This window comes from Oryctolagus cuniculus, chromosome 17 (genome assembly GCF_964237555.1).
Source record: "Oryctolagus cuniculus chromosome 17, mOryCun1.1, whole genome shotgun sequence".
Classification (NCBI taxonomy): Eukaryota; Metazoa; Chordata; class Mammalia; order Lagomorpha; family Leporidae; genus Oryctolagus; species Oryctolagus cuniculus.
In genome coordinates this window covers 49,715,685-49,735,682 of record NC_091448.1, presented here as the reverse complement: position 1 = coordinate 49,735,682, position 19,998 = coordinate 49,715,685, and the positions used below count along the sequence as shown (strand labels likewise).

The 19,998-nt window shown below is 53.8% G+C and overlaps 1 protein-coding gene across 1 annotated transcript; it reads left to right on the top strand.

The window, feature by feature from the left end:
* Nucleotides 1–15,911: 15,911 nt before the first annotated feature.
* GGT6 (gamma-glutamyltransferase 6) lies at nucleotides 15,912–18,543 on the top strand. The gene is made up of 4 exons (XM_008270862.4): nucleotides 15,912–16,162; nucleotides 16,764–16,966; nucleotides 17,053–17,166; nucleotides 17,377–18,543. Exons 1-4 carry the CDS (start codon nucleotides 16,032–16,034, stop codon nucleotides 18,396–18,398), a joined length of 1,470 nt encoding a protein of 489 aa, XP_008269084.1. The 5' UTR covers nucleotides 15,912–16,031; the 3' UTR covers nucleotides 18,399–18,543.
* The last annotated feature ends 1,455 nt before the right edge of the window (nucleotides 18,544–19,998 follow it).

Genomic DNA, 19,998 nt, shown 5'->3' with positions numbered 1-19,998 from the left:
AGTGTTTCTCTCAGTAGCTCTGCAGGTATCAATTCTGAAAGACCTTGTATAGATTCCTCAGGGGGTCCTCAGAGGAACTGAGCCCAGTTCACCCACAACGGAGACCTCAATAACACACTTGGATTGGCTTTGTCGCCATCCCTCACTCTCTAGCTTCCTGCCATTACCTCTCAGATAAGCTTTCTTTTAAAAAAAAATTGTTTATTTGAAAAGCAGACAGGATCTCCCATCACTGGTTCCCTCCTCAAATGCCTGCCACAGCCAGGGCAGGGCCAGGCCGAAGCTGGGAGCTGGGGACTCCATCCAGGTCCCCGTGTGGGCATCAGGAACCCAACTTGAGCCATCACCACTTGCAGAGTCGCGTTAGCAGGAAGCTCGAGTCAGGAGTGGGAAACAGGACTCACACGTCCGGCACTCTGATACGGGACGCAGGCACCCCAAGCGGCGTCTTAACCGCTGCACCAAGTGCCCGCCCCAGTCACAGCCACTTCCTGGGCACTCAGGGACCTCAAGGGACTGTTCCAGGTGTGGGGAGGGCGGCAGTGAGCACACAGGGGCCCTGCCCTGGGGGAGCGGACGTTCCACTGGGGGCAGGCGCTGGCCATGTGGTTCACAGAGCCAGGATGGCCTGACCAGGCCCTGTCCAAAGATTTCTTGAGACTCAGAGAGGAAGAATGAGGCAGGCAGGCCCCGTGTGGGGAGAGCATGCAGACAGAGCTCGGAGGCAGAGAGGCCAGAGGAGGAGCAGGGGGTGTCGGCCTCTGAAGGGCTCCACGAGAGGGGAGGACACGATCCTGCCCTGCGGAGGGTGGATTTGGTGGGGCCCACGTCAGGCAGGGATTCCTGTTCGGTGTGCACCTAACTCAGCTCTAAAATGGGCAACGCCCAAACTGGGAGAACCACAATGAGAAGTTGAGAAATCTGTTAATCATAAGGGGGAAGCTTAACTACCAAGGGAGAAGGAGGGCGCGGCTCCCTCAGCCCCTCCCCCATGGCCCTGTAGCTCCCATCATTTCCCAGGCCCTTTGCGGCTAAGCCTCACCCTCAGCTCCTCCCAGCACTCCCCCCCAGCAGGTCCCCACCAGTCCCTAACCTGCCCCTGCCCTCGCACGCCAGCCACCTCCGCACAGCATCTCTCACTCGGCTCCCCACGGAATCCCAGCTCTCCCCATCTCCGTAGGTTACCAACTCAGGTCCCCCATGGCATTGCAGTTCTGTGTCATCCAGCTCCCTGTCCCTCTGCCCCGTGTGCCCCAGTTCCTCTGGTCTGTCCTGATCCCACAGTGCCTAGTTCCTCACGTGGGACTGTGGGAGATCATTCACCCACTTCCCAGATGGGCCGTTACATGGGGACCTTGAATTGCCCCGACGCTCCGGACAGGGTGTAATGCAGCCTCCAGCTAGGCCCCTAGGCCCAGAGAGATGGGAAGGGGGGAAGTCCCCTTTCACTTCTCACCCAGGCGGGATGAGAGTGTGCTGGCCAGTGGGCAGTAGGTGGGTGGCTAGGGGAATCCTGGCAGCCAGGCCGGGTCCAGCAGCTGTAATGTGCACAGCCAAGGCAGGGCAGGGCGGGGAAAACCTGCCACAGCAGGGGGTCGCACAGTAGGACCCGAGTGTATTGGGAAAGGCTGTGACTTTTGGAGGTGGCCAGCCTGGTGTCACCCCATCTACCCCTTCCTTCATCACCTAGTGCCCCCAAAACCTCACCCCAGCCAGGTGCCCTCAGCCCCTCCCAGCCCAGACCCATCCTCCCAGCACCTCCCAATTTCCCATGGAGCTCCCCCCTCTGCTGCATCCCCCAGGTCACCCCATTTCTCCCACCCAGTCCAGCACGGCTCCGCTAGGGACAAGGAGATCACAGTTTACATTGTTCTCTGTGTAAGACAGAAAGTAGAAGAGGGGTGACCAGGGCCTCAGGGGAGGGGAGAGCTGTTTAATGGGCCCAGGCTTCCCGTATGGGAGGATGAAAAGGCTCTGGAGAGGGATTGTGCCGCTGGTTGCACAATAATGGGACTGTCCTTCATGCCGCCAAGCTGTACACTAAACAGCACTGAAAATGGTAACTAGCATTTCACCACGATAAAAAACAGTGTTTTCCTTTCTCTCCATACGAGACAGCTGCCAGTTCCTCCCAGTCCCAGCCAGTCCTCTCTGCTTCTCTCCAGCTCCCTCATTGCTGTTTGGCCCCATCTCCCTTCCCATGTCTTCCCTGTCCCAAACTAAGTCCCCTCCATTGTCCGGGTCCCCCACTCCTTCGGTGACTCCCAGCCCCTCCGTGCCCTGAGTTCCTCCCACCATCCCTAGCCCCCAAGGCCACATTCCTTTCTCTCGGTTCCCAACTGCCCCTCTGGGTACACTCCATCCCGTCCCTACCATTTCACCCTGCAGCTACAGCTCATCCCTGCCACTTCCCCCTGCCCCATTCCCACCCAGTGACCTTGTTTTAGTCAAACTCTTTATGCATCCAGAAGCTGTTTTGCCTCTCTGGATAAGGATGAGTTAGGGATTGTGATGGAAGCCTGCCTGTGGTGGCTTAGCAAGGATATGAGAAGGGAACTTGGTTTATCGCAGTATTGACTAAGCGCCTGCTTAGTATTGACTAAGACCTGAGACAGTATTGACTAAGACCTGAGACAATGATGCCAGTGGGGTTCCACACTCCAGAGTGAGGTCAGCCCACTAAAGCAGAGTTTGCAAACAGGTGTTGAGAACCAGTGTTGCCACCTTTAGCTGACCACCTTCCCAGCTCACTGAAAAGGACACAGGCTAAGAACTGTTTTAAAATTAGGGCTGGGGGCCTGTGGTGCCGGCACCCCAGGTTCTAGTCCCGGTTGGGGCACCAGATTCTGTCTCGGCTGCTCCTCTTCCAGTCCAGCTCTCTGCTGTGGCCCGGGAAGGCAGTGGAGGATGGCCCAAGTGCTTGGGCCCTGCACCTGCATGGGAGACCAGGAGGAAACACCTGGTTCCTGGCTTTGGATCGGCACAGTGCCGGCTGTAGCGGCCATTTTGGGGGTGAACCAACGGAAGGAAGACCTTTCTCTCTGTCTCTCTCACTGTCTAACTCTGCCTGTCAAAAAAAAAAAAAATTAGAGCTGGGGGGCCGGCACTGTAGCACAGTGGGTTAAAGTGCTGGCCCACAGCGCCAGCATCCCATATGGGCACCAGTTTGAGTCCTGGCTGCGCCACTTCTGATCCAACTCTCTGCTATGACTTGGAAAAGCAGTAGGAAATGGCCCGAGTGTTTGGGCCCCTGCACCCACATGGGAGACCTGGAGGAAGCTCCTGGCTCCTGGCTCCAGAGCAGCTCAGCTCTGGCCATTGCAGCCATTTGGGGAGTGAACCAGCAGATGGAAGACCTCTCTCTCTCTCGGGGCCAGCACTGTGGCATAGCAGATAAAGCCTCCACCTGCAGTACCAGCATCCCATATGAGCACCGGTTCTAGCCCTGGCTGCTCCACTTCCAATCCAGCTCTCTGCTATGGCCTGGGAAAGCAGTAGAAGATGACCCAAGTCCTTGGGCCCCTGCACCCACATGGGAGATCCAGAAGAAGCAGCCAATTGGGGAGTGAATCAGCGGATGGAAAACCTCTCTCTATCTCTTTCTGCCATTCTTCTCTGTATAACTTTGACTTTCAAATAAATAAAATTTTTTTTAAAAAAGGCTCCTCTCTCTGTAACTCTTTCAAATAAATAAAAGCTTTAAAAATCAGATAGCATGATTACCACCACCCCAGCGATGGAGAAGAAGCAGGGGTGCTCATCCCTCACCTTAGGGCCCAGGAAAGTGGCTGCAATAGCACCCTTCAGAGAGCTCGGGGCGTGTCGGTAGCTGTCGACTGTTCCAGGGATGGGGGTAACGCAAAAATGAAACACAAGTGCTTAGGGACTTAAAGAACACACTAGACTGGTCCCTGATTCATGCCTCAAAAATCCATCCTGCTTGGGAAAGGCCGCCTGCCACGGGAACTGCTCCCCTCTGCCGTAAGCGTTGAGGAATCTGGAGAAAGGACCTGAGAAGTATTTTTAGGCGTTGAACAACAGCCAGCCCAGGACTGCGGTACCTGAGAGGAGACAGACAGACAACGTGAAAGTCGTAGCTCACCTCGCAGCCTTGGCAAGTTTCCGGGCCATCCCAAACAGAACCCAAGAGTCTCGCCCAGTTGAGGAGGCGAAGACCGGAGTTCCCGATCCAAAAGAACTTGTAGGAAAAAGTGCTGAGGAAGGAACCTCCACGAGAAAGAGCTGCAGATGTCTGCACAGGCGTAGCCTGAGGTTTGGGCTGAGAACCGACAAGCTCATGCGTGAGAAGAAAACTCTCCAAGGCCCGGGAAAATCACCAGAAAGTAGCAGGCCAGACGACATCTGGAGTTCACACAGTGAGACGGGGAGGCGGAGGAAGCAGCTGACCCATCTGGAGTTCATAGTTCTGTTATTCTGGGGCTGCCATGGTGATGCAGCGGGTCAAGCCACCACCTGAAACGCCAGCATCCCACATGAACGCTCCCATCCCAGCTGCTCCGCTTCAATGCAGCTCCCTGCTAATGCCCTGGGAAATCGGCAGAAGATGGCCCACTACTTGAGTCGTTGCCACCCATGTCAGAGACCCGCATGGAGTTCCTGGCTCCTAGCTTTGGCCTGGCCCAGTCCCGGTTGTGGCCATCTGAGGAGTGAATAGGTGGATGGAAGATCTCTCTCTCTCCTCTGTCTCTGCAGTTCTGCCTTTCAAGCAAATAAATATTAAAAAAAAAAAAACTTCCTATTATTCTGTAGATTCCAAGAGCTACAAGGTATGGATTTGGTTCTCCTTGCTCTAAAGATAAACAAACCCCTTGCCTGGACCAGGCTCTTAGCAGTTTAGGGGCCCTAGACTGCCCCACAGGTAATTAGGTGCTCATTGTAATACATCAGTATGCTATATGACATATCTACCAGCTGCCACGATGGGAATATCACACTATAAGGAACAAAAACAGACTGTAGCTAGTTTTTGGGAAATCTCCACCTACTTCTCAGAAAACCCATGACTATTCTTCTCACTTTTTAATTTTTTTTTAAAGATTTATTTACTTATTTGAAAGGCAGAGCTACAGAGAGATAGAGAGGGAGATATAGAGATGTCCTCCATCTGCTGGTTCAATCCCCCAGATGGCCACAATGGCCCAGGCTGGGCCAAGCAAGAGGCAGGAGCCTCATCCGGTTCTCCCACATGGGTAACAGGGGTCCAAGCACTTGGGCCATCCTCCACTGCTCTCCCAGGTGCACCAGCAGGGAACTGGATTGGAAGTGGAACAGCCAGGACTCGAATGAGACCCATATGGGATACCGGCATCACAAGCAACGACCCAACCTGTTTCGCCATAGCACTGGCCCCCCTCTCACTTTTCAGAATGTACCCCACTTTCATTATATGACCCATAAAATGCTAAACACAGTTAGAGATGTGGCCACTCCACTCTGTGGAGTGTATCTTTGCTTTCTCAATGAAATGCTCACTGCTCATCTTTTACTATTCTCCTACTGGCTCCTGAATTCCTTCTTGAAGAAGGAAGTACTGGGCAGCCCTCACTGTCCAGGGTCAACAAGACCAGACATGGCCAAAACAGAAAGACTTGTAATGCATCAATCAGAGTCGAGTCCCAGAAGGCTCACCCATTAGTAGTAGGGCTAATTAGTCCCAGAATAAAGTCTACTGATCATCTTGGCTTTGTTTCATATCCTAACCCAAGATTGCGAAATATTTTGTCCTATATTTTCTTCTAGATGTGTGGTAATTTTATCTCTTATGTTTACTTACTTCTTATGTGACTTACTTCAAATTAATTTGGGGATCTGGTGGGAGGTAAAGGTCAAGGTTCCTTTTATTTTTGCGTGTAGGTATCTGCCTGTTCCAGCACCAACTGTAGAAAAGATCATCCTCTCCCACTGAGTTACCATTGTTGAAAATCAGTGTGTGGGGGCCCTATTTCTCTTCCCTGTTCCATTGATACCTCTGCCCATCCTTACACTGAGAGAACACCATTTTGAATATTATAGCTTCATAATAAGTTTCAAGATTGGATAATTTGAGTCCTCCAACAAAATTCTTCTTAAATTCTTTTTTCTAAATTTTAGAGTTAACTTGTCAGTTTGTAAGAAAGAATGTCTGCAGAAAATTTGTTTGGGGTGGTGATATTCCTTAGACCAATTTGGGGAGAACTGACAGTATTGAGTTTTATCATCCATTAGCATGGTATAGCTCTCCATTTATTTAGATCTTCTTTCATTTATCTCTGCAATATTTTATAGTTTTCTGTGTATTAGTCTGACATTTTATTACATATATCCTGAATATTTTGAGTTTTCCGATGTATTGTGAGCTATAGTTTTAAGAATTTGTTGTCTGCTTCTGGCCAGTATAAAGAGGGGACTGGTGTTGTGTGTGCAGCAGGTTAAGCCTCTGCCTGCAATGCCCGCATCTCATATCAGAGCGCTGGTTTGAGTCCTGATTGCCTTGCTTCCAATCCAGCTTCCTGCTAATGCACCTGGGAAGGTAACACAAGAGAGCCTAAGTGCTTGGGTCCCTGCCACCACCTTGGAGACCCAGATGGAGTTTCAGGTCCATGGCTTTGGCCTGGACCAGACCCAACTATTGCAGCCCTTTGTGGAATGAACCAGTGGATGGAAGATCCCTTTCTCTCTGTCTCTCCTTGTCTCTGTGTCACTCTGCCTTTCAAGTAAATCTTTAAAAAAATTTTTACAAATTTTGATCCTTAAAGATGCTATGGAGCCGGCGCCGTGGCTCACTAGGCTAATCCTCCGCCTGTAGTACTGGTATACCGGGTTCTAGTCCCGGTTGCTCCTCTTCCAATCCAGCTCTCTGCTGTGGCCCAAGAAGGCAGTGGAGGATGGCCCAAGTGCCGGGCCCTGTACCCGCATGGGAGAACAGGAGGAAGCACCTGGCTCCTGGCTTTGGATCGGTGCAGCGCGCCTGCCGTAGCGGCCATTTGGGGGGTGAACCAACGGAAGGAAGACCTTTCTCTCTCTCTCTCTCTCTCTCTCTCTCTCTCTCTCACTGTCTAACTCTGCCTATCCAAAAAAAAAAATGCTATGGAAAAAAATAAAAGACAAGATACAGACTGAAAGAAAACCTTTGCAAAACTTTATTAAACTGCTAAAACTCAGTAATAAGACTACCTGATTTTTTCCTGATGGGAAGAAGATTTGAACAGACTCTTCAACAAAGAAAATATATGAATGGCAACAAGCAGATAAAGTGATGCTCAACATCGTTAGACTCTAAGAAATACAAATTAGGAGCCGGCACTCTGGCATAGTGGCTAAAGCTGCCACCTGCAGTGACAGCATCCCATATGAGCACTGGTTGAGTCGAAGCTGCTCCACTTCCGATCCAGCTCCCTGCTAAAGTGCCTGGGAAAGCATGGCCCAAGTGCTTGGGCCCCTGCACCCACTGGGAGACCTGGAAGAAACTCCTGGATCCTGGCTGTTGTGGTCATTTGGGGAATGAACCAGTAGATGGAAGACATTTTCTCTCTCTCTCTCTCTCTCTCTCTTTCCAACTCTGCCTTACAAATAAATAAATAAAACCTTTAAAAATTAGTAATTAAAACCACAATGAAAATGCAAATGTTAGCACACACAGGGCTAAAACCTTACAAACTGGCAGTATTCAAGTGTTATCGAGAATAAAGAACAGCTAGTGGACTGGTACTAGTGGATCAGAATTACACACTGTGTGGCTCTCTTGTCACGAGTTTCACTGAATAAGCATACTGTAGTATAAGGACTAGCAGGGTTTTTTTTCTTCTTTGTTTATTTGAGAGGCAGAGAAGCAGGCAAACAGACAGAGGAAGAGTGCTCATCTGCTATTTTACTCTGCAAATGCCCTTAATGGCCAGGGCTGGGCCAGAGCCAAAGCCGGGAGCCAGGAACTCAACCCAGGTCTCCCATGTGGAAGGCAGGATCCCAGTTACACGAGCTGTTACCACTGCCTCCCATGGTCCTCACTGGCAGGAAGGTGCAGTCAGGAGCCAGATCCAGGAATCAACTCTAGGCACTGTGATGTGAGAAAGTGACACCTTCATTACCAGGCTAAGCGTCCACTCCTGGTGGTAGTTTTTGTAATGTATCTTCATGATCTTAAACCATTGATTTTGTACAGATTGTTTAAAAATCCTGTACATGCAAGTAGCCAACATTCTTTTTTTTTTTTTAAGATTTATTTGTTTATTTGAAAGTCAGAGTTACACAGAGAGAGGAGGGCAGAGAGAGAGAGTGAGGTCTTCCATCCACTGGTTCACTCTCCAATTGGGCGCAACAGCCGGAGCTGCGCTGTTCCAAAGCCAGGAGCCAGGAGCTTCTTCCGGGTAACCCATGCAGGTGCAGAGGCCCAAGAACTTGGGCCATCTTCTCCTTTCCCAGGCCATAGCAGAGAGCTAGGTTGGAAGTGGAGCAGCCAGGTCTCGAACCAGAGCTTATATGAGATGCCAGCACTTCAGGCCAGGGCATTAACCCACTGTGCCACAGCGCCGGCCCTGCCAACATTCTGTTTAATGTGTGCGCTTGGGAGTGGGCTGTGTTTGTCCAGATGTAAATAATCAAAATATGTTAAAAAAAGGAACCCTACAAGGGCTGGTGTTGTGGGATAGTGGGTAAAGCTACCTCATGCAACACCGGCATCCCATATAGGTGCTAGTTTGTGTCCCAACTGCTCCACTTCTGATCCAGCTCCCTGCTAATGTCCTAATGGCCTGGATAAAGCATCAGAAGATTCCCCAAAGTGTTGGGGCCCCTGCCATCCACATGGGAGTCCTGGAAGAAGCTTCTGGCTCCTGGCTTCAGCATGGCCCAGCCCTGGCCATTCCGGTCATCTGGGGAGTAAACCAATGGATGGAAGAGCGCTCTCTCTCACTCTCACTCTAGCTCTCTCTCTCTCTCTGTAAATATGACTTTTAAATAAATAAATAAGTTTAAAAATACCTCTACAGAGAAAAAAAGAATATAGAGTAATTGGAACTTCTATACATCGCTGGTGGGAATGCAAAATGGTACAGAAGCTATGAAACATAGTTTGGTAGTTTCTTATTGAGTTAACCATGCATTTACCACATGATCCAACAGTTTCACTCTTAGATATTTAACCAAGGGGAGTGAAAACAGGTCCACACAAAGAATTGTACACAAATGCTGTCTATATTCATAATAGTCAAAGATTGGAAAAAAAAACTAATTTCTGTCAATGAGTGAACAATTGTGGTACATATGAGGAAACTTCAAAAAGCTTATGAAAATGGAATTAAAAAGATAAAATATGAATTGTGTTTCTTGACGTAAGTTCCATCAAGTTTAAAACACTTTTGTAAATGATGATAGAACCACTTAATCTATCCAAAAAGAACTGAGGGCTCTGGGAATGTAGCCGTGTTGATGCAATATATATATATAACTAAAAGTGGATGGCCTTCAAAGATGTTTAAGATTTAGTTATTTGAAAGACAAAGTTACAGAGAGAGACAGAACCATCCTCTGGTTCACTCCCCAAACGGCTGCAGTGGTCAGGGCTGGGCCAGTCCAAAGCCAGGAGCCAGGAGCTTCATCCGGGTCTCCCACATGTATGCAGGGGCCCAAGCACTTGGGCCATCCTCTGCTGCTTTCCCAGGTACATTAACAGAGAGCTGAATTAGAAGTGGAGCAGCCAGGACTCAAACTGGCACCCATATGGATGCCAGCGCTGCAGACAGTAGCTTAACTTTCTATGCCACAGAGCCAGCCACCTTGAAATATTATTTTAAGTCTAGGAAGTGAAATGAAACAAAAAGGAGCCAGATCAGGGCTGTAAGATGGATACCTCGTGGTTTCTCATCTGAACTCTAGCAAAATCACCTTTGTTTGATGGGTGAGCAGGAACAGAGTTATGGCGGTAGAGAATGACTCCCTGGGGATTTACTGAACATTTTCCTGCAGAGTTTCAGCTAATTTTCACACAACATTTCTCGCAGCAAGCAGATGATTTTTGTTCTTTGGCCCTCCAGAAAGTCAACAAGCAACTTTCCTGGGGCATCCCAAGAAGCCACCCAAATGCAGCTTGTGGTGTGCTGTCGCCATCTTGCGGTCACTTCGCCCTTGTCCAGCCCCCAGTCCTGGAACTCCGCGAGACTCCGTGCAATAGAGAGGAATGTGGGTGTGATTAGGAAGAACCGAGTAGGCAGCCCAAAGCTTCCCAGGCAGCCAAGAAGCCAGACTCAGCTCAGGGAAAGCTGGTGCCCAGCGGCAGCTGGAACACTCGTGACCAGGACAGAAGCTGGGAACAAAGAACTAGATGGAGCCGGCAGAGAGGTCCCAGAGGCACTTCAGGGTTCGTCCCTTCTGCTTTAGGAATGCCACAGAACAGGCGCTGACGTTGTGACGCGGGGTTAAGCCTCTATTGTGCCGTCCTCATCCCGTATCGGAGTTCCTGGATCCTCTGCTGCCTGCTGATGTGCCTCCTGGGAGGCAGCCATGACGGGCTGAGAACCCTGACACCCACATTGGAGACCCAGATGGAGTAACAGACTCCTGGCTTCAGCCTGGCCTAGCACTGACTGCTGTGGGCATTTGGGGAGTGAACCAGCAGGTTGAAGGCCTCTCTTTCTCTCCTTCTCCCTCTGCCTTTCAAATAAAAAAATAAAAGAGAATGGACAGGGCCAGTGCTGTGGCGTAGTAGGCTGAGCCTCCACATGTGGCACTGGCATCACATATGGGCACTGGTTCGAGTCCCAGCTACTCCACTTCTGAACAAGTTCCCTGCTAATGGCCTGGGAAAAGCAGAGGAAAGTGGCCCAAGTGCTTGGGCCCCTGCACCCACGTAGGAGACCCAGAGGAAGCTCGTGGCTCCTGGTTTCAAATAGGCCCAACTCCAGCCATTGTGGCCATTCAGGGAGTGAACCAGCGGATGAAAGAACTTTCTGTCTCTCCCTCTCTCTGTCTGTGGCTCGACCTCTCAAATAAATAAATAAATCTTTAAAAATTTTTAAAAATAAATAAATACAAAGAATTGACAAAAATCTTGTTAAAAACATTACTGGGAGCCACCACCTCCAGAGCTAACGTCCCCTGTCTGAGCACCATCTTGAGTTCTGGCTGCTCCACTTCTATCCAGCTCCCTGCTAATGCACCTGAGAAAGCAGCAGAAGGCGGCTCAAGTGTTAGGGCCCCTGTCACCCATGTAGGGGGTCCAGATGGATTTCCAGGTTCCTGGCTTCAGTCTGGACCAGTCCTGGCCATTGTGGCCATTTGGGGAGTGAACCAGAGGATAGAAGATCCTTTCTCTGTCAGTCTGCCTTTCAGATGAATAAACAGAGATAGAGAGGGCCGGTGCTGTGGCGTAGCAGGTAAAGCCGCCCCCTGCAGTGCCAGCTTCCCATATGGGCGCTGGTTCAAGTCCTGGCTGCTCCACTTCTGATCCAGCTCTGCTATGGCCTGGGGAAGCAATAGAAGATGGTCCATGTTTTTGGGCCCCTGCACCCTCGTGGGAGGTCCAGAAGAAGCTCCTGGCTCCTGGCTTCGGATCGGCACAGCTCCTGCCATTGCGGCCAATTGGGGAGTGAACCAGCGGATGGAAGACTCTCTCTCTCTCTCTTTCTCTCTCTCTGCCTCTCCTCTCTCTGTGTAACTCTGACTTTCAAATAAATAAGTAAACATTTTTTAAAAAAAAAAAGAGGAGAAGAGGGAGGGAAAGAAGGAAAGAAAACAGTCACTATTATAGAAGTGACTGACAGAACAATGACCTCTTACTGGACTTGAACTTCCTCCACTCTGGGGCTGGGTCTAAGATGCTTCCTGGGAGCCAGCAAGGTCCGGGTGCACAGATCGCCTCCTGCCCTCCGGTTTTCAGAGCCGGTGCCCGTGTGCTCTGTTGCTACAAGCTGCAGAAGGTTTCAGCTGCCCTGCAGGGACCCCAGGAAGTATGTGTGCTCATCGGTGTCACTAGCTGTCTGCAAAGAATGAAATAGAAAAGAAGTTTATGCCTGGTGTGTGGGCACAGAAAGTGGATGAGGCGGAGGCCCCACTGGGGGACTGCTCACAGGCTAAGCGGCCAGCGCCGGTGCTCAGAATGACAGTGCAGACAACTGATGAAGGCCCCGCTGTCTCCACTCGTCGGCACCAGCTGCCGCCGTTCACATCCCTACACTCAGCCATACAAGCTGGGTCGCCAAATCCCTGTGCAAGACTGCCTGGGTGCAGTCTGCCCTGACCAGGCAAAAACCAGCGGCTTCTGGATTCTGCTTTCACCAGGGGCTGTGTTGACTTTCTGCAATAAAGAAGCCCCTGGAGTAGCAGCTGCAATGTGAGTTACCTCTTTGGACTACACCTGCTGTCATGTCCCAACACGTGTCTGGCATTACACAGACCACTGACGTACGCTGAAGCATGGCAGGGATCAGTGCCCCTCAGCTTCCAAGCCCTTGGTGGCAGAGTGTGCCTTGGCAACTCCTCTGTGGAGGCATGCTGGTGGAGGAAGCACTCCCGAAAGTTCCACTTGGCTCTTATTAGGATCGAGGCTCCTACTCTGAGAAACAAAGTGAAGGTCACAATCATTGCTGGGCTATTTCCCCCAACTGCGTTCTCAGAAAGCGTGCACATAGCCATGCCTGGGTTAAGAATTCCACCAGGCCCACCATGAAGTCTGTAGAGCTCAAGTTCCCCTTTATCAAGTAACCATCAGAGTCCCCGTTCTAACTAACAGACCATAATGGCATTCAGAAATGATGAGCTCCAACGGGGCCGGCCCTATGACGTTATAGAAACATCAACCTGGGACAAGTCTTCAATACGATAAACATGGAGCAGATCTGAGCCAGAGAGGACAGACAGGAGCCTTTCTGTGCTTTCTGTGCTTTCTGGAGCCTGCACAGATTGTAGAAGTGCTAGCTGCTGGCCAATCCCCTTCCTTGTCTGGGGTCCTTCCTGGGTGGAGGGAGCACCAGCCTGCAGGAGGACGTACTGGGTAGACGAGGGCTCACCAGCCCTGCGCTGCTTGTGCCCCCGCCCAGTGTGAGTGTCTGTCTGCCAAGCCCATCCCTGGGGCATTAGCAGCGACAGCTGCCCTCCTCTTCACCTGGCTGCCCATAGGCTCACCTGGGGAGCTCTAAGGACTGCAGGGCTAGGGCTGGCTCTCCCAGACACTGTTTCCATCGGTGTGGGTCTGGGGCAGAAAGAGGGGCCAGGAGATGGGTGCTTTTGTTTAAGTCACTGCAGGTGAGTTCTGTGGCTGCCGCACCAACCCAGAGGTTCTGATTTAATGATTCCATTGGTCTGTCTAGGTGGGAGCGTGTTTTTTTTTTTTGTTTTTTTTTTTTGTTGTTGTTGTTGTTGTTGTTTTTTAAGCTTGCCAGGATAACACAGCGTGTGTGTGCACATGCATGCCCCGGGCAGTTGCAGGGGGCGGGGTTCCCCGTACCATTCAGCACTGGGAGAGACTGGTGCCCGAAAAACAGAGAAAGGAACTCAGGTTTTTGGAAGGGTCTATCCTTTACTAAACCCTGGCCTAGTTGCTCTTTTCCCTATCTTTTTTAATTACTTATTTTTTCATTTTATTTGAAAGGCAAAGAGACAGAGAAAGAGGTTGTTTATCTGCTGGTTTGCCCTCATCCCCAAATATTTGCAACAAGTAAGGGGCAGGGCTGTGCCAGGTCGAAGCCGGGAGGTCTCCCACATGGGTGTCAGGGACGGAAGTACCTGAGCCATCTGCTGCCACCCAGGATGTGCGTGAGCAGGAAACTGGGTCAGGAGAGGAGGAACCAGGACTGGAACGAGGCATGCAGATCTGCAAGCATCCCAAGAGGTAACTCTTGCTCAACCCTCACCACGACTGGAAGGATGGGTATTGTTATCCCATTTTACAGAGCTGGAGTCAAGACTCGGAGCCTAAATAGCTCTCCTGCCATCACACAGTGGGTCATGGGCAGACACCGGGCCACATTCAGGTCTCTTGAAACCGATGCCAGCCACTGCCCGGCAGCCTCCCCAGACAGACTCCATCTGCCCTTGCGGCTGCCTCAGCCTGAAAGCCACTCGGCCCCAGAGCCCATCTGGCATGGAATTGGAGCTTTGCTAACCAGCAGTACTGCCCCGGCAGAGAGTCGCAGGAATAAGACTATGTAGGGCAAGGTCCCGGGCAGGAGGCCTTGGTCCCAAAGAGCTGGGCAGAGCAGAGGGCTGCTGGCTGGGAGGGCAGGGGCCAAGAGCCATGACTGTGGAGAAGGGGAGCCTTGAGGCTGGGGCGGGAGCTGGGGGCAGCCCTCGGCGGGGTTCAGCTGCAGTCCAGGAAGGAAGGACTGGCCTTCATCCCGAGGGTCCAACCTCCCCGCAACGGGCTGACAGGAAGTGGAATCGAATTGCTGCATGAGGTGAGTGCTGACTCTCGTTGTGATCCCCCCACAACCACCAGTGGCCCCTGAGAAGGTGGCAAGCCAGCGCTGCTGGCTCTCGGTGATGGCTTTGGCTTTTACACTTTTTATTTGAAAGACAGATCTCCCACTCTCTGCTTCACTCCCCAAAGGCAGGAAGCGAGACCTGGCATGGAATCCTAGCACTCCGATACATTACACAGGTGTCCCAGGTGGCCCCCTAGCCACTGAGCCAAATGTCCCCCCCCTTGTTTTTTTATTGGTCCAAGAAGTCCCCACATCTAGAGTGAAGGTTTCTCTGGGGCGTGGGGATGGGAATTGGCTTGCAGCAGACTAAGGAGGGGGGATGGGCGGCAAGGCCGTGAAGACTGCAGGTGTCCTGATTTTGGAGCCTGGAACTACTCAACATTTGGCTCCGGGATTATGACCTCAGCAGCACCTGGGAGTTAGGAAAGCCATTCCCTGCCCCTTCCCCACCCCCGCCCCCACCCCAGCCAGAACCCCTGGGAGAGGGGCCCTGCCGCATTGCCTACCAAGCTCCCCAGGTGACAGCAGAGGGCGAGGCCGTGAGCAGGGAAAGTGGCTGGAGGAACACGTAGGATGAGAGGACGGCTGCTGTGTGAGGTTGCTATGCTCCTGAAGAAAACACCTGAGCTCTCTAAGCAATATTTTTATTGACATGCCATATGCTGACAAGTGCCCTGCTCATAAACGCACAGCCTGATGCTTTATCAAAACACACCCACACAACCAGGAACCAACCCTAGATTAACAAGCAGCACCACCTGGTCCTCCTCCACTCGCCCTCAGGAGCAGAGAGCAGCCCTGCCGGCCTCTGGACTTCCTGCCCCATAAAGGAAGCGCATAGCGTGTGTGCCCTTTGCTCAGGTCCACTTTCTTCTTGCACCTAATTGTCAGTGGTCCACTCTCATGGCAGCAGAGTATCCCAGGGTGCGACTGACAGCGTTCACTGGGATGATAATGGGCACTTGGGCAGTTTCCAATGTGGGCCTGTCACAAACACTGGAAGAGCTGCTTGGCCACAGACTAGGGCCTTGTCTGGGATCCCAGGGGAAAGGTCAAGAAAACTCATGGTTTCTAGGCGATGGCGCCACCTGCTGGACAAGAGCCACTTGACGTGCCCAGGGTGTTGCCTTTGCCAACCCAAGCAGTGATCCTCAGACAGTAAAACTGTGACCTCCCAGTAGCCTTGGGCTGAACCTTGACCCCAGCCAGAGAGCAGATTCCCCCATGGAGCTGTAGTTCTAAGTCAAGTCCCCAGTCCCTGGACTGGAGTCTGGACGGACCAGGAACTCGGGCTGCTCCCCCAAGGGGAGGGGCCCAGCAGGCGTCTGGGGTGGCAAGGCGGGTGGCCATAGGGCTGGGCTTCTTAAGTTCCCGGAGCTGTGACTCCTGGGAGGCAGCTGCGCTGGGAACCTGTCGTGAGAGCCCCTCGGGCTCATGTCCTAATGGGCCAGGCTCCCTGCTACCTCCCTGCCTGCACCCTGCCCAGACCTGTTCTAGATTCTGACGCCACCTTCCCAAGGTCACCACACCTCCAGCCCGCCCACTGGGGCCGGGCCTCCGTGTCTCAGTGGAAAGGCTGGTGGGCAGGAGGGCAGGAGGGCTGGAGCTGGCAGGGAGGCCATGGAACCCGCCGCACAGCCGGTGTTCTACCAGAAGCTACAGCTCTGGGAGCCCAGCTTGGAGGAGGAAGAGGAAGAAGAGACAGCAGAGCCACTGGTTCCCAACCCCTGGAGGCCCCAGGACGCCGCTGGGTGAGTCAGGGAGGGATCTGGGCTTCTCGGGTCGGAGGCTGGCCAGTCCCTCTGTCCGGAGCCCCTAAGGGCAGCCAGGCAGCCCTGTGCTTGGCTCAGCTCCAGGGACTTTCCTGCTGAGTGGGGGACCCTGGGCCAGAGTCCCAGACCCGGCCTAAACCAGTCCATCCAAGGTCCCTGAGTCTGGAGGGACATTTGTACCAAGCCAGTCCCTGGGCTGTCTGCTGCTCTGCCACAGGTCGCAGACCCCACCCCCAGCACGGGTGACACCTTCCAGGCAGACAGGGGCCTGCACCTGGCTGGGCCCTGCTTCATGCCCTACCACCACCACCCCACCTGTCAAGCCTTCCTCGGGGCCTCCCAACTGGCTTGACCCTGACTCTCCAGGCACTCCCTCCCAAGCTAGCCTCAGTTTCCCCAAGCTCTTCCCCACCTCCATGGCTTTGCCCACGCTGGGCTCTCTGCCTGGACCCCCTCGTGTCCTTGGCAAAGCCATACTCCTCTTGTAAAAGCAAACATTTGGGGGACCATCTCCCGGCTTCTCTTGGAGCTCTCCAGTGCCCCCCTGCCCAGCCCTGGCTCAGGACGCCCCTTTCCGCAGGAACAAGTTCCGTGGGCTTCCAGGAGCCTGGGCCCGAATAGCGGCCGCCCTCTTGCTGCTGGCCGTTGCCTGCTCCCTGGCTGTCAGGCACCTCGGAACTAGGGGCGGCTCGGCAGCAGCCTCGGACTCTGCGGCCCCTCCCCCTGGGGGCCACTCCCATCGCCCTGGCGTCTACCACCACGGTGCCATCATCAGCCCTGCAGGTCAGCGCCGGGGGCAGCTCAGGGAGGCGCCCGGGCGGGGGTCGCTGGTCCTGGGCCCCCCCATGATAGTACCTTCCTCGCTGCAGCTGAATGCTCCCAGCTGGGCCGAGAGCTGTTCACTGCAGGGGGAAACGTCGTGGACGCCGGAGTGGGCGCCGCTCTGTGCCTGGCAGTGGTGCACCCTCATGCCACAGGGCTAGGTAAGTGACCGAGACGCCAGACAGCTACCCCACCAGGGCCTCGGTGGTCTCTGGCGGTCAGCAGCCCTGACCCCCAGGCTGGACCCAGACTGGGAGCCCTGAGTTAACCCCTGATCTCAAACTCTGTCACTAACCTGGCCCTCAGACAAGTCTGTGACCCCTCACCTGGAACTGCCCCGACCCCTGGGCGCTTCCTTTGTCTCCTCGCAGGTGCCACGTTCTGGGGCCTCTTCCTCAACAGCTCCTCAGGCAATTCGACTGCCCTGACGTCAGGCCCAGCCCAGACGCTGGCCCCGGGCCTGGGGCTGCCCGCGACTCTGCCTACCCTGCACCTGCTGCATGCACGCTTTGGCCATCTGTCCTGGCCACATCTGCTGCTGGGGCCCACCAAGCTGGCTCAAGAGGGCTTCACGGTGGATGCAACTCTGGCAAGGGCTCTGGCGGCCCAGGGCACAAAGGGCCTCTGTCCACTGCTCTGCCATGCTGATGGGACCCCCCTGGGCCTTGGGGCCAGAGCCACCAACCCACAGCTGGCAGCTGTGCTACGCAGGGCAGCGCTTGCCCCCACCCCAGCCCTTGCCAGGGATGCCCTCCTGAGCCTGCTGGCCGGAGACCTGGGGCTGGAGGTGCCCTCAGTGTGGCCCATACCCACCTTGGAGCCGGCACTGCAGCTACCCGTGCCCCAGGGCCTCCTGCTCACCACGCCCAGCCCCTCAGCTGGCCCAGAACTGCTGACCCAGCTGGAAGCAGTCCTACACTCAGGGGGACCCAGTCCCAACCCCTGCCCACCGCTCCTGCAAACTGCCAGGACCCCTGGGAGCAGCGTCCTGGCCTCCGTGGACAGCAGTGGCTCTGTGCTTCTTCTCGCCTCCTCCCTCAATGGCTCTTTCGGCTCGGGACACCTGTCCCCGAGCACGGGGATCCTGCTCAGCAACCTGGTGGCCAGATCTGCACCTAGCACCTGGGCCTGCCCCCTCATCCTCCGTAGCAGCTCGGACGACATGGAGGCCGATGTATTAGGGCTGGTGGCTTCAGGGACCCCGCACATGGCCAAAGCCATGACTCACGCCTTGCTCAGCCATCTTGCAGGGTCCCAAACCCAGCACCAGCATGGACCAACAGCGAACCCCAGGACCTGTGGCCAAGGGACCCTGCTCCAGGTGGCCGCCCATGCAGAACACGCCCACGTGTCCAGTGTCCCCAGTGGCTGCTGCCCCTTCCAGGGGTTCTAAGGGGGGCTGGTAGGGAGCAGAGTTGTCTCAGGCCTGGGGGCAGAAGCCAGCAAGTCAAGTGCCTTAAGACTGTGTATCAATCATGTTCTCACTGCTGGCTCAGTCCACAACCTCTGGCCCAGTCAGTGACCTGGATGAGAATTCTGGCATCCGGGGCCAGCTCAGTCATTCTTCAAAACATTCTTTTTTTTTTTTTTTTTAACTTTTTTGACAGGCAGAGTGGACAGTGAGAGAGACAGAGAAAGGTCTTCCTTTGCTGTTGGTTCACCCTCCAATGGCTGCCGCGGCCAGCGCACCGCGCTGATCCCATGGCAGGAGCCAGGTGCTTATCCTGGTCTCCCATGGGGTGCAGGGCCCAAGCACTTGGGCCATCCTCCACTGCACTCCCTGGCCACAGCAGAGAGCTGGCCTGGAAGAGGGGCAACCGGGACAGAATCCGGTGCCCCGACCGGGACTAGAACCCGGTGTGCCGGTGCCACAAGGCGGAGGATTAGCCTAGTAAGCTGCGGCGCCGGCTCAAAACATTCTCAGTGGATGCAATTTCTGGCTCTTTTATCAGCTAAGGAACCTGAGGATTAGGAGGAAAGAGCAAACAGCCAAGGGCTAATCCACCCAGCTCTGGGACAAAGGGAGGAACACCAAGCCCCTGCCTGGGCTCTGAGCCCCAGTGGCGCAGGGCAGGCAGGCTGCGTGTCCTGCTGGCATCCCCCATCCTCCCCTTCAAGCCGCCCTGGGCGGCTCTCCCTCAGCTGGACTGGACACAAAATAAAGGTCAAGTCTCCGGGATGCCAAGTCCCCTTCCTGCTTCTTGGTTCACTTTCCATCAGCCGTCCAGGGCTTCCTAGGGGCAGCACGAGTGACCAGTCCCCAGAGACGGCCATGGCCTGCACTGGCGGCTTTCAGCTTCTCCCTGTTTTGTTCATCAGCTACCTCCTGTGCACTGCGTTTGCAAGGTAAATCTGTCACTTTCACTTTTGAGAACCGAGCAGGGCAGCCATTGAGAGGCTGAGAAGGAGGTGCCCTGGGGTTCCTGTACATGGGGCTGGAGCTGGACAAGGGCGCTCTGGAAAGAGCTGCTCAGGCCATGGGCACGGCCACCAGCACCCTCCTCACCACCCATGGTAAAGGCATCTCTGATTTCACAGAACCCTCCCTCCCCGCCTCTCCCCAGCCCCAAAGAGAATCTCCCCCCAACCCGTTCTCCCATGGCACCCCAATCCACACAGTTCTTTCAGTCCCAAACCTGGCTTTCTTCTCTTTTCCTCTTCCCCAACATGTAATAATCCATTGCTTACCCTGGCCAGCTCCAAATTAGCCAGTATCTGACCTGTTGTCCTATTGCCTGGGACCCACACATCATTGTCTCCAACTGGAGTTCCTGTTCCTGCCTTTGACCACCTGTAGTCCATCGCCCACCACACAAGTGCCAGCCACAATAACCCGAGAAATGCACATGTGACCGGTGCTGGCCCCTGCGTAAGAAACTGCAGGACCACCCCATCCTGCCATCCTGTGCAGCCTTGCTCCTCCACTGCTTAGGTCCCTCCTGGGATTTTTGTCCCCTTCAATCTTTGCCCTAGGAAATCATGGGGTCTTTTTT

Excerpts from the sequence above, each read along its gene's own strand:
- GGT6 (XM_008270862.4), top strand. The coding sequence starts at position 16,032 with ATGGAACCCGCCGCACAGCCGGTGTTCTACCAGAAGCTACAGCTCTGG. Across the intron at positions 16,967-17,052 it reads TGCCATCATCAGCCCTGCAG|CTGAATGCTCCCAGCTGGGC; the intron begins GTCAGCGCCGGG and ends TCCTCGCTGCAG. Across the intron at positions 17,167-17,376 it reads CCCTCATGCCACAGGGCTAG|GTGCCACGTTCTGGGGCCTC; the intron begins GTAAGTGACCGA and ends GTCTCCTCGCAG.